The sequence below is a fragment of the Salvelinus namaycush genome, chromosome 1 (assembly GCF_016432855.1).
Source record: "Salvelinus namaycush isolate Seneca chromosome 1, SaNama_1.0, whole genome shotgun sequence".
Taxonomy (NCBI): domain Eukaryota; kingdom Metazoa; phylum Chordata; class Actinopteri; order Salmoniformes; family Salmonidae; genus Salvelinus; species Salvelinus namaycush.
Genome location: NC_052307.1, coordinates 34,510,898 through 34,537,410, shown reverse-complemented (window position 1 = coordinate 34,537,410; position 26,513 = coordinate 34,510,898). Strand labels below are relative to the sequence as shown.

General features: G+C 42.1%; 2 protein-coding genes across 3 annotated transcripts; both read left to right on the top strand.

The window, feature by feature from the left end:
* The first annotated feature begins 200 nt into the window (after positions 1-200).
* Positions 201-9,175, top strand: LOC120055008 (condensin complex subunit 2-like). 2 transcript variants are annotated; one of them, XM_039002848.1, is made up of 18 exons: positions 201-325; positions 849-1,068; positions 1,180-1,270; positions 1,456-1,548; positions 1,855-1,972; positions 2,182-2,333; positions 2,856-3,045; positions 3,371-3,453; positions 3,718-3,914; positions 5,413-5,558; positions 5,692-5,798; positions 6,147-6,266; positions 6,763-6,870; positions 7,083-7,226; positions 7,427-7,537; positions 7,859-7,935; positions 8,222-8,297; positions 8,769-9,175. In XM_039002848.1, exons 2-18 carry the CDS (start codon positions 854-856, stop codon positions 8,826-8,828), a joined length of 2,088 nt encoding a protein of 695 aa, XP_038858776.1. In that variant the 5' UTR covers positions 201-325; positions 849-853; the 3' UTR covers positions 8,829-9,175. The 2 variants fall into 2 exon arrangements, with proteins under 2 accessions (XP_038858776.1, XP_038858768.1); XM_039002840.1 differs by having other exon boundaries at positions 7,856-7,935.
* A 3,863-nt stretch (positions 9,176-13,038) lies between these two features.
* On the top strand, positions 13,039-24,099 carry LOC120040251 (vesicle-associated membrane protein 8-like). The gene is made up of 3 exons (XM_038985486.1): positions 13,039-13,238; positions 21,476-21,631; positions 21,971-24,099. Exons 1-3 carry the CDS (start codon positions 13,224-13,226, stop codon positions 22,154-22,156), a joined length of 357 nt encoding a protein of 118 aa, XP_038841414.1. The 5' UTR covers positions 13,039-13,223; the 3' UTR covers positions 22,157-24,099.
* Positions 24,100-26,513: the final 2,414 nt, after the last annotated feature.

The window sequence follows — 26,513 nt, the reverse complement described above, 5'->3', positions numbered from 1 at the left end:
CCCCCATTGTTTTTGTTTCTATTACTGTTTGTTTCTGTTTTTCATTCCTATTTAACTTACTTTTATAGATGCCTTGGTGGGAGGGAGGGGAGGGATGGATGGGAGAATGAGGGGTTGGGGTTGTGGGTATGGGCGGAGTTGAGTGTTTACGTTTTTGATTCCACGTGGTGACGCATACTCTCGTTACGTAAACCGTTCGGCGCAAAAATTCAAATGTTATCAGGAAGAAAAGTGCATCAGTACAAAGTAAAACACGCTTCATGTTAATTTAGGCAGTTTCATCTTTATATAAAGAAAGATACGTTCACTGTTGGATATAATCGAGGTAATGTATGAAATCGAGCTACAGGTTTTTTGTTTTCATCCAGCATTCGTAGCTAGCTAGCGTAAGCTAAACATGTTCTGTAGGATAGCAAGTTAGCTAACGTTAGCTAGTTCACTCACTGATGTCAGATACCTATAGCAATTTAGCAAACTAATCCAGCGTGTCATGTCTTTACGCTACATCGTTGATTAGTTAACGATGGTATCACTGCTAACCGTAACAACAATAACAAACGATACCTTGCTCTATCAAGCTAACATTAGCTAGCTAGGCTGGATTTAGCTTGTGCAGCCCTGCTAACTAGGTACGGTTACTTGCCAACAACAAAATGTTATTACTGATCTGATTGTCAAATCAAGCCTTCTTTGCCTTTGTAGTGTTAGCTAGGTTCCTATATCCAACTGTTGAATTTAACAGATAATGGCAACGGTAGCTAGTTACAGTATAACTTGTCTAAATGCAACTTTTGGAAGCAGAGGAATAGAGAACTGTGCATCACTGTGTCCGTTTCTCCCCCGGACAGTCACGATGAGCGCATCCTCCACACCTATCTCCCGGGTGCGTCAGTGGGCCTCACCGTCCCTGAAGCACAAGGGCGCCTCTCCTGCCGCCATCAGCACACCGCTCCTCGCATCTTTCCCTGGCAACGATGATGAGCTGGAGCGGCGTCAGAGGCGCAGATCCCGGGTCATTGATCTGCAAGCCGCCGCTGACTCTTCATTTAATGAATCTACCTCTCATAGGTAGGGCACCCCAAACCCTATTTTTGCTAGTAATCAAGTTAACGAAATCTTGACAGGTATCATATTGATTTTTAGACCTTTGTATAAGATACAATCCGTGTTTGTATTCAGCACCACCGGGACCCCTGCCGCTGTGCCTAAGCTGTCAAATGCACAGATCTCAGAGCATTACTCCACCTGCATCAAACTCTCCACTGAAAATGTAAGCAGAATGTCCATTCACATATTTACTATCCTTAACAGCCACTTCTAAGAGGGGCAGAGTCCATCCCAAGGAAATGTTGTTGCTCTCCCTCCTCATTTCTTATTGCATCATATCTGCAACCATGCAAGTTATTAGAAACTGGCATCTCAGATGTACAAAGCCTTGTTGTTCTATTTTTGTAGAAAATTACCACCAAGAATGCCTTTGGTCTCCACCTGATTGACTACATGGCTGACATCCTCAAACAGAAGGATTCTGAGCTCACAAATTTCAAGGTATGGCTTTAGACACAAATTATTCCATTGTTGTAGTTTCTGTTTATTTGTCTCTTTGAATTTCCTCTTTACACAAGGATTTCTTCAGATTTGTGCTACTGTTGAGGAGATGAAAGTATAATCTGGTAATGGAGGGAGAAGAAATGCACTTATAGCCCAACCACTTAAGATATTCATTGTTTTTATAGGCCTACTCCAAAATAATGAAGCTTATGATAGACTATTAATTTCACTTTACTGGCCTAGCGTCTGTTGGCTGTATGAGAGAGCAACCATCTCATACTGTTTCTCTCTGTCCCTGCCAAGGTGGCAGCGGGTACCTTGGACGCCAGCACCAAGATTTACGCGGTCAGAGTGGATGCTGTCCATGCTGATGCCTACAGAGTGCTGGGAGGACTGGGTGCTGAGACCAAGCCTGGGGAAGGTGAGTGCCTCTTAACTATAACATCTATAAACTGTCCCGTTTTTCCCAAATGACAAACTATTCCCCCTATAGTGCACTACATTTAACCAGGGTCCATAGGATAGTGCACTATATAGGGAATAGGGTGCAACACTGACTTTCTGTAATTTAATAAAAGATCAACAGCTTCTGTTTGAACCTTGTCTGTCTGTGTGCCTGTCTGTGTATAGAGCATGGAGCAGGGGTAGGAGGAGAGATGGAGGAGGGGGCTGAAGGTGAGCTGGCTGCTAAGCAGGTGGTGAAGAAGAAGAGGCCTCCCAAGAAGACTGTGGAGCAGAACCTGAGCAACATCAACAGCTCTGAGTCTGAGATGAAGTGTGAGGTAAGGGATGGTTTCCTGCTCCAGGACTGGCCTGAGTTAAAGGACCAGGCTATGCCTGTGTTTGTTGTGTTCATTGTGTATTCAGTTGGAAATCTTCGAGACTGGTAGCCAAACAGTGCTTGAGTCCCAAATGGCACCCTCTTCCTTATATCAAATTTGATTGGTCACATACACATATATTGCTGGTGTAGCGAAATGCTACACCCGCAATATAGGGAAGGATCTGGTCAACAGTAGTGCACTATTTACAGAATAGGGTGCTCTTTGGGATGCAACCCAGGCTACACTTGTGGATTCACCCCAGGCTACACTTGTGGATTCACCTGGAAATCTTTGAGACTGATAGCCAGACACTGAATAGAGATGGAATTGATTAGGAATGCCTTGATTTAATGTGAGGACTTATTATCATATTTCCTGAGAGTATGGATCCAGTCTGGGTTGTGTGAGTTTCTACAAAGCTCATTCATGGTAAACTCACACATATTATCCCCCTCCTCGTTATTGTCCCTCCAACTCCAGGTGGACCCCATGTTCCAGCGCATGGCGTCGTCCTTCGATGAGAGCAGCACGGCAGGCGTCTTCCTGTCAGTGTTGTTCAGTGAGGACAGTCGCTGTGAGCTCCTCTTTCCCTCCCACATGACCCTGCTGCACTCCAGCTCCTCTTACTCCCAGCCTCCACCGCAGCACGTCCCTGCAACGCCCTTCACAGGTAACACTGACCGTGTCATCACACTTTGAGCCATATGTAGCAAGCGCCTCAGGGTAGAAGTGCTGATTTAGGATCAGTTTTTCCTTTTAAATAATATGATATGAATAAGGGGAGCCTGATATCATCAGCACTTCTAATCTTAGATGCATGATAAATACAGCCCCTGGGCTGTTTTTGTTCTGTACTAACCCCTAATGGACTAGCATAGTATCTCTTGACTTTAGCAGACACATCTGGTTCTACTGATCATTGAGTATTGGCAGTTGGCCTACATGTTCCGATAATAGTATCAAGCATGTAAAGATGTTGATTGTGTGATTGACAGGTGGTCTCCAGCGGATCCAGGAGAAGAGCTCTATCTGCCCTTCCCTGGCAGACTTCTCTTTCACCAGCTGGAACCCTGACCAGGTCAGAGCAACATATACACTGGCAATATACACAGCCTGTGTCTCAAATGGCATCCTTTTCCCTATATGGTGCACCACTTTTGACCAAGGCCTATAGAGCACTGGTCAAAAGTAGTGCACTATATAGGGAATAGGGACACACATGTCTTTATTATTGTTTGGAAATGATACAGATGGTCAGATTGGATGTATAGTTTGAAACGGTAGCTATACAGCTTCAGAGTATCTTAACCACAGTCTCTATATAAACTCTTGTCCTATACAGACCATGAACCAGATGCTGGAGAAGATAAAGCAGGGGGATCACGTGTTTGACGTTAACGCGGAGGCAGACGAGGAGGAGTGTCAGGACTTTGGGGATGATTTTGATGGAGACTATGAGGAGGGTCAGGGGGACCATGGTGGCGAAGGCTCCAAGGAACACAAGGATCGCTGTGAGGCTGGAGGGCCCGGGAGAGGAAGGTGAGGATATTGAGTTTTTTTTTTTTTTTTTTTTTTACAGGGTGTTAACAACCTAGGGGTAATGTACTGAGTATTTTTGAATTTTTTTTGGTACTCTGTGTGTATATCCCTGTAGAGGATCCCAGGGATGTTTCATGAGGCACCAAGGGGTATTCAATTTCTAAATGGGTCAGGTAGCTTGAAGTGACTTTGATCTGTCTTGAGTTTTTACCATGATCTCCTGAGTGTTAAAACATTTTTTTATGACAGTAACACACTCAGACCCAGTAAAGCGTCTATCAGCAGTTGAAACGATAACAAAAAGCTGAGGGATGAGGCTGGAGAAATGGAACCACTCTGAAATTCATAGAGAGAGCTATGGATGCAGGGACTGACCAGAAACATTTGTTTTAACCATGTTTTGAGGCTATTTTGTTTACAGACATTGGAGTTAAACAAGCGTATATTTAATGTTCTGATGGGCTATGACAGTTGAACTTAGCTCATGAGGCATTTATTAAGTTACGTTCTTCAAGAATCAATGGGTATACACTGGGTGTACAAAGCATTAGGAACACCTTCCTAATATTGCGTTGCAGCCCCCCCCCCCCCCCCCCCCCCCCTTCCCTCAGAACAGCCTCAATTAGTCGGGGCATGGACTCTACGAGGTGTCGAAAGCGTTCCACAGGGATGCTGGCCCATGTTGACTCCAATGCTTCCCACAGTTGTGTTAAGTTGTCTGGATGTCCTTGGGGTGTTGGGACCATTCTTGATACACACTGAAAACTGTTGAGCATGAAAACTGCTTTGAAAACAACTTTGCAGTTCTTGACACGAACCGGTGCGCCTGGAACCTACTACTGACCCTGTTCAAAGGCACTTAAATATTTTGTCTTGCCCATTCACCCTCTGAATGGCACACACACAATCCATGTCTCAAGCTGAACTTTTTTGTTGTTGACCCGTCTCCTCCCCTTCATCTACACTGATTTGAAGTGGATTTAACAAGTGACATCAATCAAATCAAATTTATTTATATAGCCCTTCTTACATCAGCTGATATCTCAAAGTGATGTACAGATCCATCAATAATGGATCATAGCTTTCACCTGGTCCGTCTGTCATGAAAAGAGCAAGTGTTCCTAATGTTTTGTGCACTCAGTGTATATCATTCATTTATACGAAGAAAAAACAGTTGCCCCTTTTAAATATCCAGTTTAGATGTCAGGATGAAGGAAGAGACACCATTTGACTCTGGATAGAAACAGATCTACGACTGACTATGAGCTACTTAACTTCAGTCCAGACATAAAGCTTTAGAATTGAGTTACTTATCAGAGCAGAAGTAATTTGTCTTACAGAACTGATGACGTGTTAGTAAGTCAATTTGTTATTTTACACAAAAATTGGGTCATTATTTTTTTTCAGCCTAGACTTAATAAGAACTGATGTTTTGTCTTCTAATAATTCATCTCAAAGGAATTTGAACATGGTTCTGTGATGTTATGACTGTTCACAGGGATGTGATTCCCATCGGAGAGGGGGACATAGCCACCATGTGTCTGCAGTTGTCCGACCAGCCCAGAGAGTACTCCTACTTCAGCCCCAGGACCATGGCTACCTGGGCAGGCCCTGGCTACTGGCGCTTCAAGCCTCTGCACAAAAGTGAGTGGTGGTTGTACACAGAGTTGTTGTATATGTTGTTTACCTATGTTTGGGATATTCCCTTAACAGCATTGCCCTCCAAATATATCTTAATTCTTCCCTTCTTGCTCTCTGTCCCGCTCTGTGTGTTTAGAGGACAACGTGCCTGAGAAGGAGGGTCGCAAGAGAAAGCCAAAGAAGGCTTTTGAAATCGACTTTAATGACGATGTCAACTTTGACACCTACTTCCGCACCACTAGAGTAAGCCCTTGGTTGCCCCTCTAGTTCGCTGATGCAATCCCTCTCAATTCATCCTCATTGTTTGATCCGTAACCAAGAGCATCACTCACTAAGTGCCAGTTTTCTGAAGCATTGCCATTGTGACAATTACTGTTTTATTCACTTGTGTAAATTTGTTTTGATGCTAATACGTGGGTCAAGTGTCTTAACAATCCCAGGCTGTGTGTGAGGCAGTTGTGCAGTTTCATGTTAGCCACTGCAACAGAGGAAGTGTGATTTTTAGTTGCTGATGGAGTTTTCCAACCATTCATATATGAACTCAAACAGTTCTCTCACTTCTGTCTATTATGTTCCTTTCTGTTCTCCCAGGCCGCTACCACTAACACCAAGTCAGCCCTCAGCACAAGAAACAAGAAGACCACTCTGGCTGCAGACTTCCAGTTCCCCCCTGAGACCCTGTCCCAACTCAGCCTTAAGCCCGCCAGCACAGTAAGGTCTCCCTTACTCTTTATCCCAACAACCAGCATGGAATAAACGGCCTAGAAATAAACGTACCGCACACCAGTTGACCCTGTCCTGCGTGTCTATGGCGATACAGAGGGACAGTGGTGTGCTAAAACAATGTGCAGCCGCCACCAGATACAATCAGACCTTCATCGCCGTAGCTGACTGGAACTGATATGCTGCTACAATGTTGTCCATTGTACTATTAACATCTTTGATTTGCACGCCGTCTCTCACTTTTTCTCTCTGCCCTATTTATTACCCCTCTGACCTATCCCCCTCAATCCTATTCTCTTTCTCTCACTGTTCTTACACACACACACACACACACACACACACACACTCACACAAATGGAGGGGGAAATGACACATTTAATGTGGAACCTTGATGGTAAACATTGACTAATTAGAAGTGAGAATTGTGATGCCACTCACACACGTGATGTGCTCTATGTCAGTTAACTTGTGTGTTCTACGTCAGTTATGTAAAGAGGGCCAGAAGAGGTTGTCTGGAGAGCTGGGGGAAGGCATCGGAGACTACGACTACAACAATGCCAATGACACAGCCAACTTCTGCCCCGGACTGCAGGTCTGAAACCACCCTACTGTCAATCTCACACTGTCTTTTTCAACGTTTCATTTCCCTCGGATACCTTTTTGTCAACTTGTAATAAGTAGCCATTATAACAGCATTCTTTTTCCCTCCTCAACGCCACATTTTGGACCCTCAATTGTTTAGTAGCTGCTTCAAATAATGGGGTAATCTCTCTCTACATCTCTGTCAATCTATATATATATAAGGGTGGTGAAAGTGATGATGATGGTGAAGGGTTCAGTGGGGGTACAGGTGACACCCAGCCTTCTGTGGATGGTAACCCCGCCTCCTCACACCATGATGACGTGTCCACCTATGGGGAGGATGACCTGGTGCCAGAGCCATACAGGGTAAGACTGGAGGGAAGGGGAAGCCAATGTTAAGCAAGTGTGTTTTTGAAGACCGTGGCCAGATAAACAAGACCAAAGCATGTATTGCTGTCTTACCTTGTCCATAGACTGCTTACATGGCAAGGAAACCAACATCTCGTTTTCTAATTTGGCTGAATTATCCCTTTAAATGTTAAGCCTAGCTTTACTTTTCATTTCAGGTGAACAAGATTGAGATAAACTACGCCAAGACAGCCAAGAAGATGGACATGAAGAGACTCAAGAACACCATGTGGAATCTTCTGACTGACAGTCTGGAAAAACCAGCCAAGGTCAATTTTAAGTCTTTCCAGGTTTCTTCCCCCCCAGGTCTCATTGATTGTATTCTGTGGTCTGCAAATGTTTTTTTCTTTTCTCTCCATGCCTCTTCCTTACAGGCCTGGGTTCAAATACTATTTAAAATCGTTCAAATACTTTAAGTGTTTGCTTAAGTCTGCCTGGAGTGCCAGGTGGGCAGTGTTTGCATTTTACTATTGGTACCATTGTAACGGGCAGGTGCAATCAAGCTCAGATTAAGTATTTGAAATTATTTTCAAAAAGTATTTGAACCCAGGACTGCTTCCTTGTGATTAACAGTGTTGTGTTCTCAGCAGGAGGTTGAAAATGTGGAGACTTCAGAAGTGTCTGGGGAGAAGGTCTTCAGCCAGACCACACAGACCCTGCGTCAAAGGTACCAAGCCTTAATATCAGCACTGGGCCCATTCTCAAATGGCTCTAGTGTTCTTTCTCAGCTGCCATTGGAGAACAATTTGGAAATTGTGGTGGATTTGCTTCTTTTTTTTCTTTTTTTTAACTGGTAGCTAGATAGACATGAATAATTGATTTACACTGCTGCCAACTGAGGGCCTTTGGATGGTCCAAACATTCATTTGCTCAAATGGATGTAGATAGGACATACGTGCTGATAAATAATGTAATAAACCCCATGTCTTCTCCTTCCTCTCCTGTCACTTAAGCTTGCCCCCCAACATGGCTCAGAACCTGTCTGTGCCCCTGGCGTTCGTCGCCCTGCTGCACTTGGCCAATGAGAAGGTGAGTAGCTACTCCTCTGACTGCCAGCATCATAGCATTCCTAAAATAAGTTGGTTCTAGACATGGTTATTATGTTGACATATAACATGTAGTTGTACAAAGCTACATTATTAACAAACAAATTATTTTGAGGTTTTATTAGTTGAGAGGGTTTGTGCAAGGAATCATGGTGTACTTTAATTGATCTTGGCTGTGCCAAAGAGGCTGCGTTTACACAGGCAACCCAATTCTGATATTCACTAAATTGGTCTTATGACCAATCACATGAGATTTTCATATCAGATCTTTTTCAGAGTATCTGATTGGTCAAACAAATATCATTATTGGGCTGCCTGTGTAAACACAGCCAAATAAACTTGAAATGAGTCTTTAATTTCAGATAGTCTTCGGTATCAACTGTTTTCACTTGGTGGTTGAGTGTGACGGAAGAGTTAATCACAGCACTCACTTATTCATTGTTTCATTCAACAGAATTTGGAGCTCATCAAGGTGGACGACATGTCAGATATCATCATCAAGCAAGGTCAATGAAAAGGGATAGACAATGGGACAGAGTTATTTCCTTTTCAATCTGCTTAATTTCACCTTTTCTATGTATACGATGAATTATGGGCCATTCATGTCAAGCAAAGGCACCCTCACATTTAGATTTTGAGCCTGTGAAAGATGTTATTTCTCAAATGTATAATAAGTGGCCCTTTTTTTAAAATTACTCATCTATTTTATTACCTGAAGTGTTTTAAACATTTACCTGTACTTTGTTTAATCTGTCCTTTTTTCCCCTCTACGTCTATTGTGTGTAGATAATTTAAATCCTTCACTCCTGCCTTCCTCACAACGGTGGAATGTACATACATACCAAAACAAATAAAACATTTGTTTTCTAAATTACCTGGTTCCTGTGTACAAAAGCAAACTGCAGGGTAGCAATTTTTTTGTGAATGGTTATTTATGCTGTACCTTATTCTACAGTAAACAGACGTCATTGGATTGTAGCGAACTCCCTGCAGCCTTGTCACCGAGAGGTTGTGTTCCAAATGGCACCCTTTTCCCTACATAGTGCACTACCTTTTACCAGAGCCTTAAGGCAATAGAGTGCCATTTGGTACGCAGACACATGGTTAAAACCGGTTGGTCAGGGTTAGCAGTGCAGATGGGCTGGGTGATACTGCATCAGCATGACTGGTACAGCAGGCGTGACTGGGCTGGGTCCAATCACGCACACATGGCTGGCTGTAGAGGGAGGTTTGCAAGGTTATAGTCTGGCTAGTCTGAGAATATTTTGTATACATGTTACACTGCCTTAAACTCTATTCAACATGATTCTATATGGAATGATGAATGCAGTGCATCGCACACCCCATTCCTTACCTTGACTGACACACTACATTTGGAATTTAAAAGCAGATCATGACTGAAAGTGCACTGCAAAAATGTATGCACTGACTACTATAAAATCACTCGATAAGAGCCTCTGCTAAATGACAAATGTAAATGCAATAATTGCTTTCCATAGACCCACTCAGCATTAACAGGGTATCACATAATGTGCTGTATGAGGAGATTTAGCTTGACACTTGTCTGTACGCATCAAAAGCTTACAGCAAACAGCCTACCAGTACCAGCTCAAGACTGTCGACCTAAAAGCTTGTCTGAACCGCCATCAGATATAGTAGCCTATCTCAGCATGTGAGATCCATCCTGTTTGACAAGATCCATCTTTATCACTGGGATGTTAAGAGGAGTCATGCACCCCAGAAAATCAGAGGGGGCACAAATATGTGGGTATAACTGGGGGGTGGTCCAGAGGGCTAGGCCCCCCCCCCCCCCCCCCGTCTGTAAATTGGAGAATTTATCTTTTTTTCAAACACCTGAAAGTGTTTAACTGCAATCTAAAGCCATAATCATTATGCTTAATTGTATGTAAAAAAATATATATATATATACACTGCTCAAAAAAATAAAGGGAACACTTAAACAACACAATGTAACTCCAAGTCAATCACACTTCTGTGAAATCAAACTGTCCACTTAGGAAGCAACACTGATTGACAATAAATTCCACATGCTGTTATGCAAATGGCATAGACAAAAGGTGGAAATTATAGGCAATTAGCAAGACACCCCCAATAAAGGAGTGATTCTGCAGGTGGTGACCACAGACCACTTCTCAGTTCCTATGCTTCCTGGCTGATGTTTTGGTCACTTTTGAATGCTGGCGGTGCTCTCACTCTAGTGGTAGCATGAGACGGAGTCTACAACCCACACAAGTGGCTCAGGTAGTGCAGCTCATCCAGGATGGCACATCAATGCGAGCTGTGGCAAGAAGGTTTGCTGTGTCTGTCAGCGTAGTGTCCAGAGCATGGAGGCGCTACCAGGAGACAGGCCAGTACATCAGGAGACGTGGAGGAGGCCGTAGGAGGGCAACAACCCAGCAGCAGGACCGCTACCTCCGCCTTTGTGCAAGGAGGAGCACTGCCAGAGCCCTGCAAAATGACCTCCAGCAGGCCACAAATGTGCATGTAGACTCTTCCTAGAGCTGGCCGCCCGGCCAAACTGAGCAATCAGGGAAGAAGGGCCTTGGTCAGGGAGATGACCAAGAACCGGATGGTCACTCTGACAGCTCCAGAGTTCCTATGTGGAGAAGGGAGAACCTTCCAGTAGGACAACCATCTCTGCAGTACTCCAACAAATCAGGCCTTTATGGTAGAGGGTAGACAGAAGCCACTCCTCAGTAAAAGGCACATGACAGCCCACTTGGAGTTTGCAAAAGGCACCTAAAGGACTCACAGACCATGATAAACAAGATTCTCTGGTCTGATGAAACCAAGATTGAACTCTTTGGCCTGAATGCTAAGCGTCACGTCTGGAGGAAACCTGGCACTATCCCTACGGTGAAGCATGGTGGTTGCAGCATCATGCTGTGTGGATGTTTTTCAGCGGCAGGGACTAAGAGAGTAGTCAGGATCGAGGGAAAAATTAACAGAGCAAAGGACGAGTGGCTTCGGGACAAGTCTCTGAATGTCCTTGAGTGGCTCAGCCAGAGCACGGACTTGAACCCAATCGAACATCTCTGGAGAGACCTGAAAATAGCGGTGCAGCGACGCTCCCCATCCAACCTGACAGAGCTTGAGAGGATCTGCAGAGAAGAATGGGAGAAACTCCCCAAATACAGGTGTGCCAAGCTTGTGTCATACCCAAGAAGAATCGAGGCTGTAATAGCTTCTAAAGGTACAAAGTACTGAGTAAAATGTCTGAATACTTAGTAAATGTGATATTTCAGTTTAGTATTTTTATACATTTGCTAAAATTTCAACAAATCTGTTTTTTTCTCTGTCATTATGGGGTATTGTGTGTCGTTTGATTAGGGGGGAAACTATTTAATCCATAGGGCTGTAATGTAACAAAATGTTGAAAAAGTGAAGGGGTCTGAATACTTATCCGAATGCACTGAAATCAGTGGTGTAAAGTACTTAAGTAGTACTTAAAAGTATTTTTGTTGAAGTAGTTTTTTGGGGGGTATTTGTACTTTACCTTACTATTCATATTTTTGCCAACTTTTACTTCACTGGAAAATAATGTACTTTTTACTCCATACATTTTCCCTGACACCCAAAAAAGTACTCATTTTGACAGGAAAATGGTCCAATTCACACACTTATCAAGAGAACATCCCTGGTCGTCCCTACTGCCTCTGATCTGGCGGACTCACTAAACACAAATGCTTAGTTTGTAAATTATGTCTGAGTGTTGGAGTGTGCCCCTGGCTATCCGCCAATAAAAAAATGATGCCGTCTGGTTTGCATAATATAAGGAATTTGAAATGGTTTATACTTTAACTTTTGATACATAAGAACATTTTAGCAATTCTATTTACTTTTGATCCTTAAGTATATTTAAAAACAAATACTTTTAGACTTTTACTCAAGTAGTATTTTAATGGGTAACTCACTTTTACTTGAGTCATTTTCTATTAAGGTATCTTTACTTTTACTCAAGTATGGCAATTTAGTACTTTTTCCTCCACTGACTGTAATTCATTTAATGCATGTCATAACAAGATGCCCAGAGCTTCAAGCTTTCTTCTCAACACTCTCACACTCTCCACACCTACAACATTTTTGTTTACGCATGTAACAACTAGCTTGCCTGCTCTATCCTCACTGACTGGTGAAGTAATTTAATGAACTAAATGTAAAAACTGTTGATTTCACAGGTTAAAAAAGGAACAGAAAGGAAGGATATAAACCAGTACTTTTTTGGGGTTCGGGAACCAGTTCAGAACTTTATTTTTGCTAGTTGGAACAGTGGAACAAAACCCCAAAAATATTTTGGTTCCAAACCCTGAGAGAAACAGACAAAAATGTATATATTTTTTAAATACGGTATATATTTTATTTTTGAAACAGGACAAATCTTATGGGGCACGTACCCCTGTGCCCCCTACGGGCATGCCAGCTGATAGGGGTGAGATGTCAATCCACCTGCTGCTGTATGTTCTACAGTGCATGCACACAGATAAATTGCAGATAAAAAGGAAAATGTTCTTTACTGTAATCTCCAGGCCCCAGCATATGAACACATAACTATTATCAAGAATTCTGATGTTAAAGTGTGTGGGACAACCAGCATCAACGACATTCTCCTGAGTTGGGTCTACTTTTTCTTACTTGCTGCAGGTGGACGTTAGAACCCCGCGCTTTGACGCCCTCACGAGGAGGCAAGTGGAAGCAAAACATTCGAGCAGGGTCAAAGCGAAGCGATTCACTTTGAGGGAGAAAACAACAAACCAGGAAGTAGGTAGGAGGTAACGTAATCGGCTGTTGAACGGGGACCACAAACTCAATACAAAAGTTCGACACATTTGATGCATCAGGATTAAAGAAGTTATCACTCCGGTGGCAAAGGACTCCATTTTCCAACAACATGTATAATGATCTGGTAGGTGCTGGAACAATCGTTATTTTCTGATGTGCTTGAAATATTTTGTTTTGATTAGAAAACAAAACATTACAGCGTTATAACCAGTCTCAGTCGAGTCCACACAGTCTATCTTTCTCACTTGAGAATCTAAATGCAACAGGTTGATAATTTCGTCTCCTGTTTGGGCTTCATATTATGTTATGAAAAAGTTCTGTTTTGCCCTCACCGCAAATTCTTTCTGACCAAGATGTCGCGGCAATGTCGCTTTTGAGGAAATGGACCAAAGTGTTGAAATTGTACATTTCTCTACTGGCGCCTGCGCAACAGTTGTTACTTTTGGGTAGTATCGTTTGATTTGATAATCACACTTGAATGTAGCCAAATATATTTATTAGATAACAATAAAGCTTGAAACAATATCTTGAACAATATTACAAGAAAACTGTAATTAGTTAACACCTCAAAGACAACCTCGACATGAAGCTTCAACTGTGTAAATTTGAAGGAGATGATAGTCAAATATACAAGGCTAACTTAAATACTACACCTTACTCTTTATGGGCTCTATGGGAGAATACTGGAAAACCCCGTATGAACTTACTGTGGAATACTGTACTGTGCTTCCTCCTCAGGAGAGGATGTAATAAAGTCTTGAAGTTTACTGAACAAAAATCTAAACGCAACATGTAAAGTGTCGGTTACATGAGATGAAAAAAAAGATCCCAGAAATGTTCCATGCGCACAACAAGCTTATTTCTCTTATTATGTGCAGATATTTGTTTACATCCCTGTTAGTGAGCATTTCTCCTTTGCCAAGATAAGGTGACAGGTGTGGCATATCAAGAAGCTGATTAAACATGATGATCATTACACATGTGCACCTTGTGCTGGGAATAATAGAAGGCCACTCTAAAATGTGCAGTGTTAACACACAACACAATGCCACAGATGTCTCATGTTTTGAGAGAGCGTGCAATTGGCATGTTGACTGCAGGAATGTCCACCAGAGCTGTTGCCAGAGAATTGAATGTTCATTTTTCTACCATAAGCCACTTCCAATGTCATTTTAGAAAATTTGGCAGTACATCCAACTGGCCTCACAACCGCACAACTGCTTCTTCACCACACTACAGGCTGATCTGAGACCAGCCACCTGGACAGCTAATGAAACTGTGGGTTTGCATAACCAAAGAATTTATGCACAAACTGTCAGAAACTGTTTCATTGTCCTCACCAGGATCTTGACTGCAGTTGGGCATCCTAACTGACTTCAGTGGGCAAATTCTCACCTTCGATGGCCACTGGCACACAGGAGAAGTGTACTCTTCACAGATGAATCCTGGTTTCATCTGTACCAGGCAGATGGCAGACCGCGTGTATGGCGTTGTGAGCAGTGTCCCATGGTGGGAGTGGGGTTATGGTATGGGCAGGCATAAACTATGGACAACGAACACAATTGCATTTTATCGATGGCAATTTGAATGCGCAGTGACACAGTGACCAGATCCTGAGGCCCATTGTCGTGCCATTCAACTGCCGCCATGTTTCAGCATGATAATGCACGGCCCTATGTCACAAGGATCTGTACACAATTCCTGGAAGCTGAAAATGTTCCAGTTCTTCCATGGCCTGCATACTCACCAGATATGTCACCCATTGAGCATGTTTGGGTTGCTCTGGATCAACGTGTACGACAGCGTGTTCCGTTTCCCGTCAATTTCCAGCATCTTCGCACAGCCATTGAAGAGGAGTGGGACAACATTCCACAGGCCACAATCAACAACCCGATCAACTTTATGCGAAGGAGATGTGTCGGGCAGCATGAGGCAAATGGTGGTCACACCAGCTACTGACTGGCTTTCTGATCCATGACCCTTTTTTTAAGGTATGTGTGACCAACAGATGCATATCTGTATTCCCAGTCAGCTGTAACTCAGTAAAATATTTGAAAATGTTGCATTTATATTTTTGTTCAGTGTACAATTGACTAAAGGGATGATTCCTAAAAGGAAAAATGTTATTTTATTTGTATTTTCATTAAATATAATCCATAGAAGGGTCCTTTGGAAGAAAGATTGTTGACATATTTGACATTTGTATCTTAAAGCATAATTGGAAAGAATTATAAATTGAAGAGGTATATTTGTGACATTTTGGCTTTACCCTTTAAGACTACATAATTTTTAGTCTGTAGGTGCTACAAAGCGAAAATGTGTGTCATAAGAAGCTTTACCGCTGACTCTGTAATATTAGTAGTATATTGAATATTGAAAATATATTAATGGATAAAATATGATATGGCAAATGTTCTACATATTGTTTAACATAATATACTCTACAGGCATATCCAAGTTCCTGAGTGGTATTTCTGCTACTTTTAGGGTTATGGTCCAATTTGTAAGCGTTACCAACATAGTCAATGTATAAATGGATTCAAAATGGTAGCTCTCTGCTGGTTATTTGCAGGGTATGCAATGATACAAGTAAAAGAAGTGCTGGGTTTGGTTACATTGCTTACTATGCCAATTTCTCTGTATAAAACGGGCCATAACCTTAAAACTAGCAGAGATCCCACTGGAACTTTGATATGCCCATAGATCAATTTATTATGTTCAACAATATGCACGTTTATATTTTTCAGTATTCATAAATTAATGTGAGACAATTGTTATTGAAATGAAAATACTACTCCTATTACAGAGCAAGCAGTAAAGATTCAAATGACAACAATTTTTGCTTTGTAGCACCTACAGATGAAACATTAGATCTGGGATTCATAGCGTTGAAACTGCCACGTCCGTTTGCGATATGACAACAACAAAGATGCTACTTCAAACAACAAACACTGTTTTTTTCCGTCGGACATCATTGCACCTATAATAGAACATCAGAGTATGTACACATTTAATTTTTTTACCATGATGCTGAATGCTCATTCCCTCAAAACAATAACAAATGCGCTTGGGGTGGCCAGTGGCGCTGTTGCGCCTATCGCGGATCTCAGCTTTAGAGAATGTCTGGGTAAGACCAAAATGTCACAAATGTTCCAACTTCAATTGATTATTACTCAATTAAGCTTTAAGATACAAATGTCAAATATGCAGTACCAGTCAAAAGTTTGGACACACCTACTCATTCAAAGGTTTTTCTTTATTTTGACTATTTTCAACATTGTAGAATAATAGTGAAGACCTCAAAACTATGAAATAACACATATGGAATCATGTAGTAACCAAAAAGTGTTAAACAAATCAAAATATATTTTAGATTCTTCAAAGTAGCCACTCTGCCTTGATGACAGCTTTGCACAATCTTGGCATTCACTCAACCAGCTTCACCTGGAATGCTTTTCCAAAAGTCTTGAAGGAGTTCCCACATATGCTGAGTATTTATTGGATGCTTTTCCTTCACTCTGCGGTCCAACTCATCTCAAATCATCTCAATTGGGTTGAGGTCGGTTGATTGTGGAGGCCAGGTCATCTGATGCAGCACTCCATCACTCCTTCTTGGTCAAATAGCCTTACACAGCCTGGAGGTATGTTGGGTCATTGTCCTGTTGAAAAACAAATGATAGTCCCACTAAGTGCAAACCAGATGGGATGGTGTATCGCTGCAGAATGCTGTGGTAGCCATGCTGGTTAATGTGCCTTGAATTCTAAATAAATCACAGACAGTGTCACCAGCAAAGCACAATCACACCTCCTCCAGGCTTCACGGTGGGAACCACACATGCGGAGATCATCCGTTCATCTACTCTGCGTCTCACAAAGACACAGCGGTTGGAACCAAAAATCTCATATTTGGACTCATCAGACCAAAGACAGATTTCCACAAGTCTAATGTCCATTGCTTGTGTTTCTTGGCCCAAACAAGTCTCTTCTTATTATTGGTGTCCTTTAGTAGTGGTTTCTTTGCAGCAATTCGACCATGAAGGCCTGATTCACGCAGTCTCCTCTGAACAGTTAATTTTGAGATGTCTGTTACTTTAACTCTTTGAACATTAATTTGGGCTGCAATCTGAGGTGTAGTTAACTCTAATGACCTTATCCTCTGCAGCAGCAGTAACTTTGGGTCTTCCTTTCCTGTGACAGTCCTCATGAGAGCCATAGCGCTTGATGGTTGTAACATTATAGCCTTATTCTAAAATCTACACACAATACCCCATAATGACAGTGAAAACAGGTTTTTTGAAATGTTTGCAAATCAATTTAAAATAAAAAACAGAAATACCTTATTTACATAAGTATTCAGACCCTTTGCTATGAGACTAGAAATTGAGCTAAGGTGCATCTTCTTTCCATTGATCATCCTTGAGATGTTTCTACAACTTGATTGGATTCCACCTGTGGTCAATTTAATTGATTGGACATGATTTGGAAAGACACACACCTGTCTATATAAGTTTCCACAGTTGACAGTGCATGTCAGAGCAAAAACCAAGCCACGAGGTTGAAGGAATTGCCCGTAGAGCTCCGAGTCTGAATTGTGTCGAGGCACAGATCTGGGGAAGGGTACCAAAACATTTCTGCAGCATTGAAGGTCCCCAAGAACACAGTGGCCTCTAGCATTCAGAAATGGAAGAAGTTTGGAACCACCAAGACTCTTCCTACAGCTGGCCGCCCGGCCAAACTGAGCAATAAGGGAAGAAGGGCTTTGGTCAGGGAGATGGCCAAGAACCCGAGGGTCACTCTGACAGAGCTCCAGAGTTCCTCTGTGGAGATGGGAGAACCTTCCAGAAGGACAACTATCTCTGCAGCACTCCACCAATCAGGCCTTTATGGTAGAGTGGCCAGACGGAAGCCACTCCTGAGTAAAAGGCACATGACAGCCTGCTTGGAGTTTCCTAAGGGCACCTAAAGGACTCTCAGACAATGAGAAATAAGATTCTCTGGTCTGATTAAACCAAGATTGAACTCTTTGGCCTGAATGTTAAGCGGCATGTCTGGAGGAAACCTGGCACCATCCCTACTGTGAAGCATACTGGTGGCAGCATCATGCTGTGGGGATGTTTTTCAGTGGCAGGGACTGGGAGATACCCAAGATGACTCAATGCTGTAATCACTGCCAAAGGTGCTTCAACAAAGTACTGAGTAAAGGGTCTGAATACGTATGTAAATGTGATATTTCAGTTTTTTTTATTTTATATATATTTGCTAAAATGTCAACCTGTTTTTGCTTTTGGGGTATTGTGTGTGTAGATTAATTAGGGGGGGGACTATTTCATATATTTTAGAATAAGGCTGTAACCTAACAAAATGTGGGAAAAGTCAAGCGGTCTAATCTAGGCCGGAGTTTAGGAAGCTGGCAGGTTGGTAGGTACTTTTACTGTGTTAGTTGCCAGGGCTGCATAGTCGTGAAGGGTACATTGTAGACGGACCACTCGATAGGCTCAACATCAATGTCTTACAGTAGCTCCATAAATCCACAACGTCCCTGAGATGTATTTTAGAACAAAATAAAACAGAATACTTAGTGATGGTTGGGAAATTAAAACCTGATAGGCTACAATGTCACTGACCAACATGTTAGGGAAATGACCTGGCATTTAGAAGTACATTTTAGAGCAATCTATGATAGAGGTTAAATGGAACAGAACATTCTTCAGCCCTGTTCAAGCCTATACTCTCACACAAAAAGTAATTTATTCTTAATTCACAGTAGTTATCCCAGATGAACAACTGTTCGTTCAGGTTCATGTACACATGAGCTACTCTGAAACAGATTGACTATGATTTGATGGCAACCTCTGACCAGACTGGGATTCATTTAGTGAAGGTTATCTGAGAAAGGAAACTGGACCTAGTTTGCTGTCAAACATAATTATTATCTATAGCTTGCCCTGGTCCCAGATCTGTTTGTTGCTGTAATTGTCAAACATGTTTGGCATGATAGCACAGACTGGCACTTATTTACTGACCTAAGATCCATAATTCATCTCAATAATTTCCTCATTTATGTTAGCGAAGGGATTATCTGTTGGATGTACTTTCTCTATCAGAGCCGACAGACATGCACTATATATTCAAAAGTATCTGGACACCACTTAAAATCAGTGGATTTGGCTATTTCAGCCACACCCGTTGCTGGCAGGTGTATAAAATCGAGCACACGGCCATGCAATCTCCACAGACAAACATTGGCAGTAGAATGGCCTTACTGAAGAGCTCAGTGATGTTCAATGTGGCACCGTCATAGGATGCCACCTTTCCAACAATTTCTGCCCTGCTAGAGCTGCACCGGTCAATTGTAAGTGCTGTTATGTGAAGTGGAAACGTCTAGGAGCAACAACGGCTCAGCCGCGAAGTGGTAGGCCACACAAGTTCACAGAACGGGACCGCCGAGTGCTGATGCGTGTGAAAACCGTCTGTTCTTGGTTGAAACACTCACTACCTAGTTCCAAACTGTCTCTGGAAGCAACGTCGGCACAAGAACTGTCCGTCGGCAGTTTTATGAACTGGTTTTCCATGACCGAACAGCTGCACACAAGCCTAAGATCACCATGTGCAATGCCAAGCGTCGGCTGGAGTGGTGTAAAGCTCGCCGCCATTGGACTCTGGAGCAGTGGAAACAAGTTCTCTGGAGTGATGAATCACACTTCACCATCTGGCAGTCCAACGGACAAATCTGGGTTTGGCAGATCCCAGGTGAACGCTGCTTGCCCGACTGCATAGTGCCAAATTTTACATTTGGTGGAGGTGGAATAATGGTCTGGGGCTGTTTTTCATGGTTCGGACTTGGCCCCTTAGTTCCAGTGAAGGTAAATCTTAACGCTACAGCATACAGTGACATTCTAGACGATTCTGTGCTTCCAACTTTTATGGTAACAGTTTGGGGAAAGCCCTTTCCTGTTTCAGCATGACAATGCCCCTGTGCACAAAGGGAATTCTATACAGAAATGGTTTGTTGAGATTGGAGTGGAATAACTTGACTGGCCTACACAGAGCCCTGACCTCAACCCCATCGAACACCTTTGGGATGAATTGGAACGCCGACTGCGAGCCAGGCCTAATTGCCCAACATCAGTGTCCGACCTTTATAATGCTCTTGTGGTTGAATGGAAGCAAGCCCCCGCACCAATGCTCCAACATCTAGTGGAAAGCCTTCCCAGAAGAGTGGAGGCTGTTATAGCAGCAAAGGCGGGACCAACTCCATATTAATGCTCATGATTTTGGAATGAGATGTTCAACGAGCTTCAAAAGGGCTTGCTTCTCGAGTATATTTGAGTAAGATTCTGTGTAATACTGTATGTAGCCTACTAGTCTCTCTAACATCAGTGAACTTTTTTTGTTCGTCAGTATGTAATGTTTTGCTCTCAGTGGGACTTGTCATTTGATAGCAGTCTGCCATTCAGTATGCCTCATGCAGGCAGAGTCCTGTGCCGGGAGAGAGCAGGTTGTGAAGGAGAGAGCGAGGAGACTCACCGAGTGGAAAGAAAGAAAGAAAGAAAGAAGAGATTCCTGTGTTTGTGAGGCAGAGGGCTCACTGGGTTTGGAAAAAATGTGCAACACACACACCCCCCCCCCCCTTTCTGTCACATACATATAGTATTGGCATAACACTTCAACGGCTTACAGCAACATCTTATAGCATCTTTTACACTTCAAGGTGTCGAAGTTCACACACAAGCTGTCTGAAATATGAACGAAAATTACATATGCACAATCTACTATGCAAATAAAAAAACATGGAGTGATGAACAGTTACAGGGGCCTTTCTTTCATGTACGCCTCCTGGCAATAAAATAGGCCTAGTTGAAAGATACATATGTTCCTGATTCTGACTTGGATCGTTGGGTGTATTCCAAACGGAAGCAAATGGAAAGAAGCGGGGAGGGACCTACCTGAATTTGTCCAATGGAAACTCGTTTTCGTTGCAAAACGTTCTCCGTTTGGAGTAAACGTATGCTGTTGCAAAACTTTTTGGACCAATGATTACACCTGTTTTTGTGTGCAGGTCTTACGTCGTCATTAAAAGGCAGTTATGACTTGTAGATATGACCTAAAGATACAGTACATACAGGTGTAAAACTGCTGCACAGGGTCCCCTCCCTACTGTTGTAAATAGATTTTTGATAAAGCTTTTGTGAGAGAATACAAAATAACTCACGCAGATATCACCAGTTTCCGAAAACATGTGCGGAAGCGTATTATCCTCATTGACCTCTCTCTCTCTCATGCTCTCTCTCTCTCTCCTCTCTTGTTCTATTACTTTCTTTCTCTCATGTTCTATCACTGTCTGTCTCTGTTTTTCTCCAGGAGCAGGGTGAGGTGGTGGAGCAGGACAAGGTGAAGACCCTGCAATCTCAGGTGGATGGGGTGAAGGACATAATGACCCAGAACGTGGACCGGATCCTGGCCCGGGGTGAGAGGCTGGACGACCTGATGGGCAAGTCAGAGGACCTGCAGGCTGGGGTCAGTCCTACAACACTGTTCTTCCCCTCTTGTGTGCTCCTCTACTGTTTTTTTACATTTTATTTCATAGTTAATCCAAATTAGGTATCCATAATTGGATTTAAAGTAGTCTGTGGACTTGAAGAGTTTGTGACCCACAGTTTGGGTTTGTGTAGTGTACTTCAGTTTAAATCTAATTAAATCAAATCAAACTTGCATTTAAAATTCGCAATACACTTTACAGTAAAACAAAATGCATTATACACACACACAGTTTGCAAAGCATTGGTTACTGCAAAACAATGCAAATGGTATGATTTTTGTTAGCATATTTCTAATAGCATCCCATCTCTCCCTCAGGCTCAGAACTTCAAGCACACGTCTCAGAAGGTGGCTCGTTCCTACTGGTGGAAGAACATGAAGCTGTGGGTGGTGATAGTGGTCATCGTCCTCGTCATAATCCTCATCATCGTACTGCTCGCCACTGGAGTCATCCCTACTACCTCGCCTGCTCCCCCTCTTCCCACACCCACGAAAGCGCAATAACCCCCCATGGCGGAGACACACATTTACAGTACATCACACACACGCACATACACACTCACATACTTGTTAGCTTACTTACCACCCGAGCAATTTCTTTCAAGAGAAGCCCAACTTCGAGACCAACTTGGCTCATGATCAATAGCTACTGTTGACTCTACAGTTCAACAATGCGTCATCACTTTGAAATGATGCATGTTGGCTTTTATGAATAACCCTAACTTATTTGCACATTTTCTCCCTTTTTCTTAAATACATCACTGTCTTAACTCTTGTACAGCTTCACACCCTCCGTCTAACCAGTCTTTGGCCATTCAAACACCATATGGTTCATTTGAAGAAAAAAAACGACTAACTCCCCTGCTCTCTCTGTTAATGCTGTGCCGCAAATGTTTTTCAGGGAATACCAAAGTACTAATTAAGGGGTAGATATTGTCATTGTAGCCTATATAATGTTATTTGTGACACAGTCCTAAATTCATGCTGGCATTTATGGTTTCTATCCATTTGGTGTTTTGAGGGTATGTAATGTGATCCACACACAGTCAGGGGTAAGGAGTTAAGCCTCCAAGAGGTCAAAGGTCAGGACAGATTTGAATGGGTGAACATGGGAGATATGAAAAGATTTGTGCTGTAGAGATGTGTGTTTGTCGTGGTCATTGTTGCTGATATTTATTTTAAATTGTTTGTATAGTTAGTCTTTTCTCACTTTTTCCACCGTATTTGAATGGGTTTTTAGCTGAGCTGGTTACTAGAACGGCTGTCACAGTGTTTTTGTTTTGAAAGATGGGAGAACAGATTTTCTGACTTGCAATGTTACAGTTAAAGGAAGCATCGGAGGCCACAGACGAGACATAGGTTGTTGGGAACTGAGAGGGAAAGAGAGAGAATGGTGGGAGACTCTGGAGAAGTGAACAGTCTTTACACCTCTATCCATGACCTTCTGATACTCCATCATACATAACCTGCTGGAACTCTTGTCTCTGGAACCTATGCTTGTTATCATGTTCCATGTACCCAGGTCTTGGAAACCCTGGCTAACTCCAGTCAAGCTGCTGTGAGAGAGGGATGATTGAACAGCTAACAACTCCCCTGCTGGTCTAAACTAATGTCTAAAGCTCCTATGACTGCTGTCATGACATGGCTTAGTTACTGCCTTGTTTTAGGAAGACACTATCTTTCAATTGTAATGTACTGTAATTCAGTAATTGCTTACCTATTTCTTCCCCTTTATTTCTTTGCCCACTTTAGTCTTAATTCCCCCAAAATGTATTAATTCTGATAATGTAATCTTGACTCCATTAAAATGATAAATTGCAGAGTAGCTTTTGCTACATGTATTCTTTAGCTACTTTTGCCTTTGAACTTATCCCACTGCCCACTCCAATGGTGCAATACCATCTGAGCTTTGGAGAGGTCAACGGGTTAACTCCCATGCGTGTATATAGTTCATGTTTAGTTTTTTCACCTGTTAGTACATTTGTAAACCATCCAAGTAGTGTAACATTGAGGTTCATTTAAGGCTATTTGTCATCCCTTCTGAACATCTTTTGTTTTTCATATTACTGTATTAATGTTATTTTTAATCAACAATACCAATGAAGGAGTATGATATGACATGCTTGGATTAAAAAGTGTCTACATACTTAGAAAATGCCTGACACTTTTATAATGGGAAATTATTGAAATACAATTTTGCCTTAATCCCTTAGTTAAAAGTATGAGCACATATATGTTATATATAAATATACAAATATATGTTTTTTTATAAGGCTGCCACCATAATGTGCCTTGCTACAGTCCGATCATAAAGGTCAGATATGTGTAGCCGTGGGGCTCCGGGCCAGAGATATAATGATATTTTAGACCAGTAGGATGTATTGGGAAATTGGGCCAGTTCAATCATGTTGTTTCTGATTAGTTATATAATAAATAGTATTACCTTACGCAGTGATTTTGTTTTGTTCTTTCCTATTGTCTCAAATTATATTTGCTTGATCATAAAGTCACAAGAGGGAGACACAGTACACTAACACAAAGAGGTCGGTATAGTTGCTCAAAGGATCATGGGGATAACCCTTAGGTTGTTTTTACTGTGTTCTAACTGCCGGGATCTCTCAATAAGCTAAAGGGGGGGGGGGGGGGGGGGGGGGAGTCTTGATTAAGTGTTTACTTTGTGAAGGTGTTATCTTGAATCAACAGAAAAGAACAGTTGAGCCATTACCAGAACAGTCAAGGTTCCCAGAGTTTTAATCTAATATTTAATATCTTTGGAACCATTAACAGTATTTACTTGGACTGTATATTAGGTTTTACAGTGGGCGTAAACAGTGTTAACATCTTGCAATTTTTACTCGCCATGCAAAGACCTCAAGGACATCCCTAAATCTCCATCCATGTGTGATATCTCACAGCACAGATCTCACAGACGGGAAGGGGGTCCAGGTTGTTTGGATCTGATCTCCTTAGCGTTAACACAGGCAATCCACTTTCTGATATTTTTTCCACTAATTGGAAGGGATACTGGATCGATAGAGGTAGATATGTATAGGGCAGTGGAGGCTGCTGAGGGGAGGATGGCTCATAATAATGGCTGGAACAGCGCAAATGGAATGGCATCAAATATATGGAAACCGTGTGTTTGATGTATTTGATACTATTCCACTGATTCTGCTCCAGCCATTACCACCAGCCCGCCCTCCCCAATGAAGGTGCCACCAACCTCCTGTGGTATAGGGGTTAAGGTATATAAGGTAAATGTATATGGGTAAGGTGACTAGGAATCAGGATATATGGTAAACAGTAAACAGAGTAGAGTAGTTCTGGTTTATCCCAAATAATGAATGTGATTGTTTTTAACAAAGCATGAAAAATATATTATATCTTATATATAATATATCTTATATTACCAAGGTACTTCTCACATGACATTTTACATTTACATTTGCAATCCTTATGACCAGTCATGTGTTCCTGAAACAACAGATTCCAATGTAAGAAACTAAAAGAGCCCATTTATACTGGACAGGAAATGGTGTCTAGGCATTCTGTCCGGATTCTGATTGGAAGTCATGTGGATGTGAGTCCTCATTCCTCCATATTACATAATGATAAGGAGGGAGGGCCAAGTGGACTGAATATGTTCTTTGTGTTGGTGTGGAACGGACCCAGACGTGACCCATTGTTAACCAGGCCTGAGAGAGTCTGGTTAGTACCACACGACCTGACACAGCCTCACATGGTTGCTGTCATCTGCCCCCATACAGAAATGGATTGGCCATAGGGCAGTTTGGGTAAATGCCGGATGGGCCTGTCCATCTTTAACCCAGTGGACCGTTCTAAATTGGGGGTTTTGTGCAGAATGATCATTATTTGCCTAATATAGGGGCTTCAAGGGAAAAAAATGGGCAATGTGTTAGCTGATTTGTGGTCCCAGTCCATCCCTGCCCCCATACACAATTAAGGGCCCCAACACTGGGCACAGCTCTAGTATGCTCTGATAAAGCCAAGGCAGGCAACCAGGGTTATAGCTTACTTCTTATTCATGTTTATCATTAAGTCAATGTTGACAGATGATGGCGATAAAGAGAAAATCCTGCCTTCCCAGGTAACCCATTTATGATTTCTTTATTACAGTTGAAGGACAGTTAATGAAAATGTATGAAAACATGACGTTAGTGTTGGTTGGTTTAATGTCATATTGGTAAGATGGAGGACAACAGATATTTCTGCATGACCTTAATTACAAACATACTAAGCATACAGGTACACAGTGCACTCAGACAAAAAGTGTGGTTTCCGTTCACATGCATGTTTCTGTTCTAGTTTCATGTCACAAAACCTTGATGGAAATAGTTGTAATGATGAAATAATGTAAGAATGTGCATTCAGCTCAGTGATCAAATTACTCAGACTCTATTTTCCTACTGAAAACTTGTGAATTCCCTACCAAATGGAATATATATTTTTAAGTTTGTTTAACTGTGAGAAAAGTTTTACTTCCTCTCACATGTGTTACTTCACTTTCAATATCCTGATTTATTTTGTAAGTGGGGTTTGTGCTCTCTCACCCCACTCCTCCCTTCCTTTCCTAGATGTCCTGCATGAAAGTTTCATATTATGACTGTGCTATGTCAGTTGTCATAAGTGGAATGTAGGTTTACATCAACTGTAACTCTTATGGTGAGCGTTATTTATTATGTATTATAACTGAATTAATACAGACTAAGGCTGTGAGTTAAACTAGAATTGAAATACAGTATTAACAGAACAGGGTGTACACTAGAAGCACAAGGAATTTGGGATGGAAGTTGGTAGCCCATAACTAAATTGTTTCAGAGCCACGCTACTGACCGTTGCT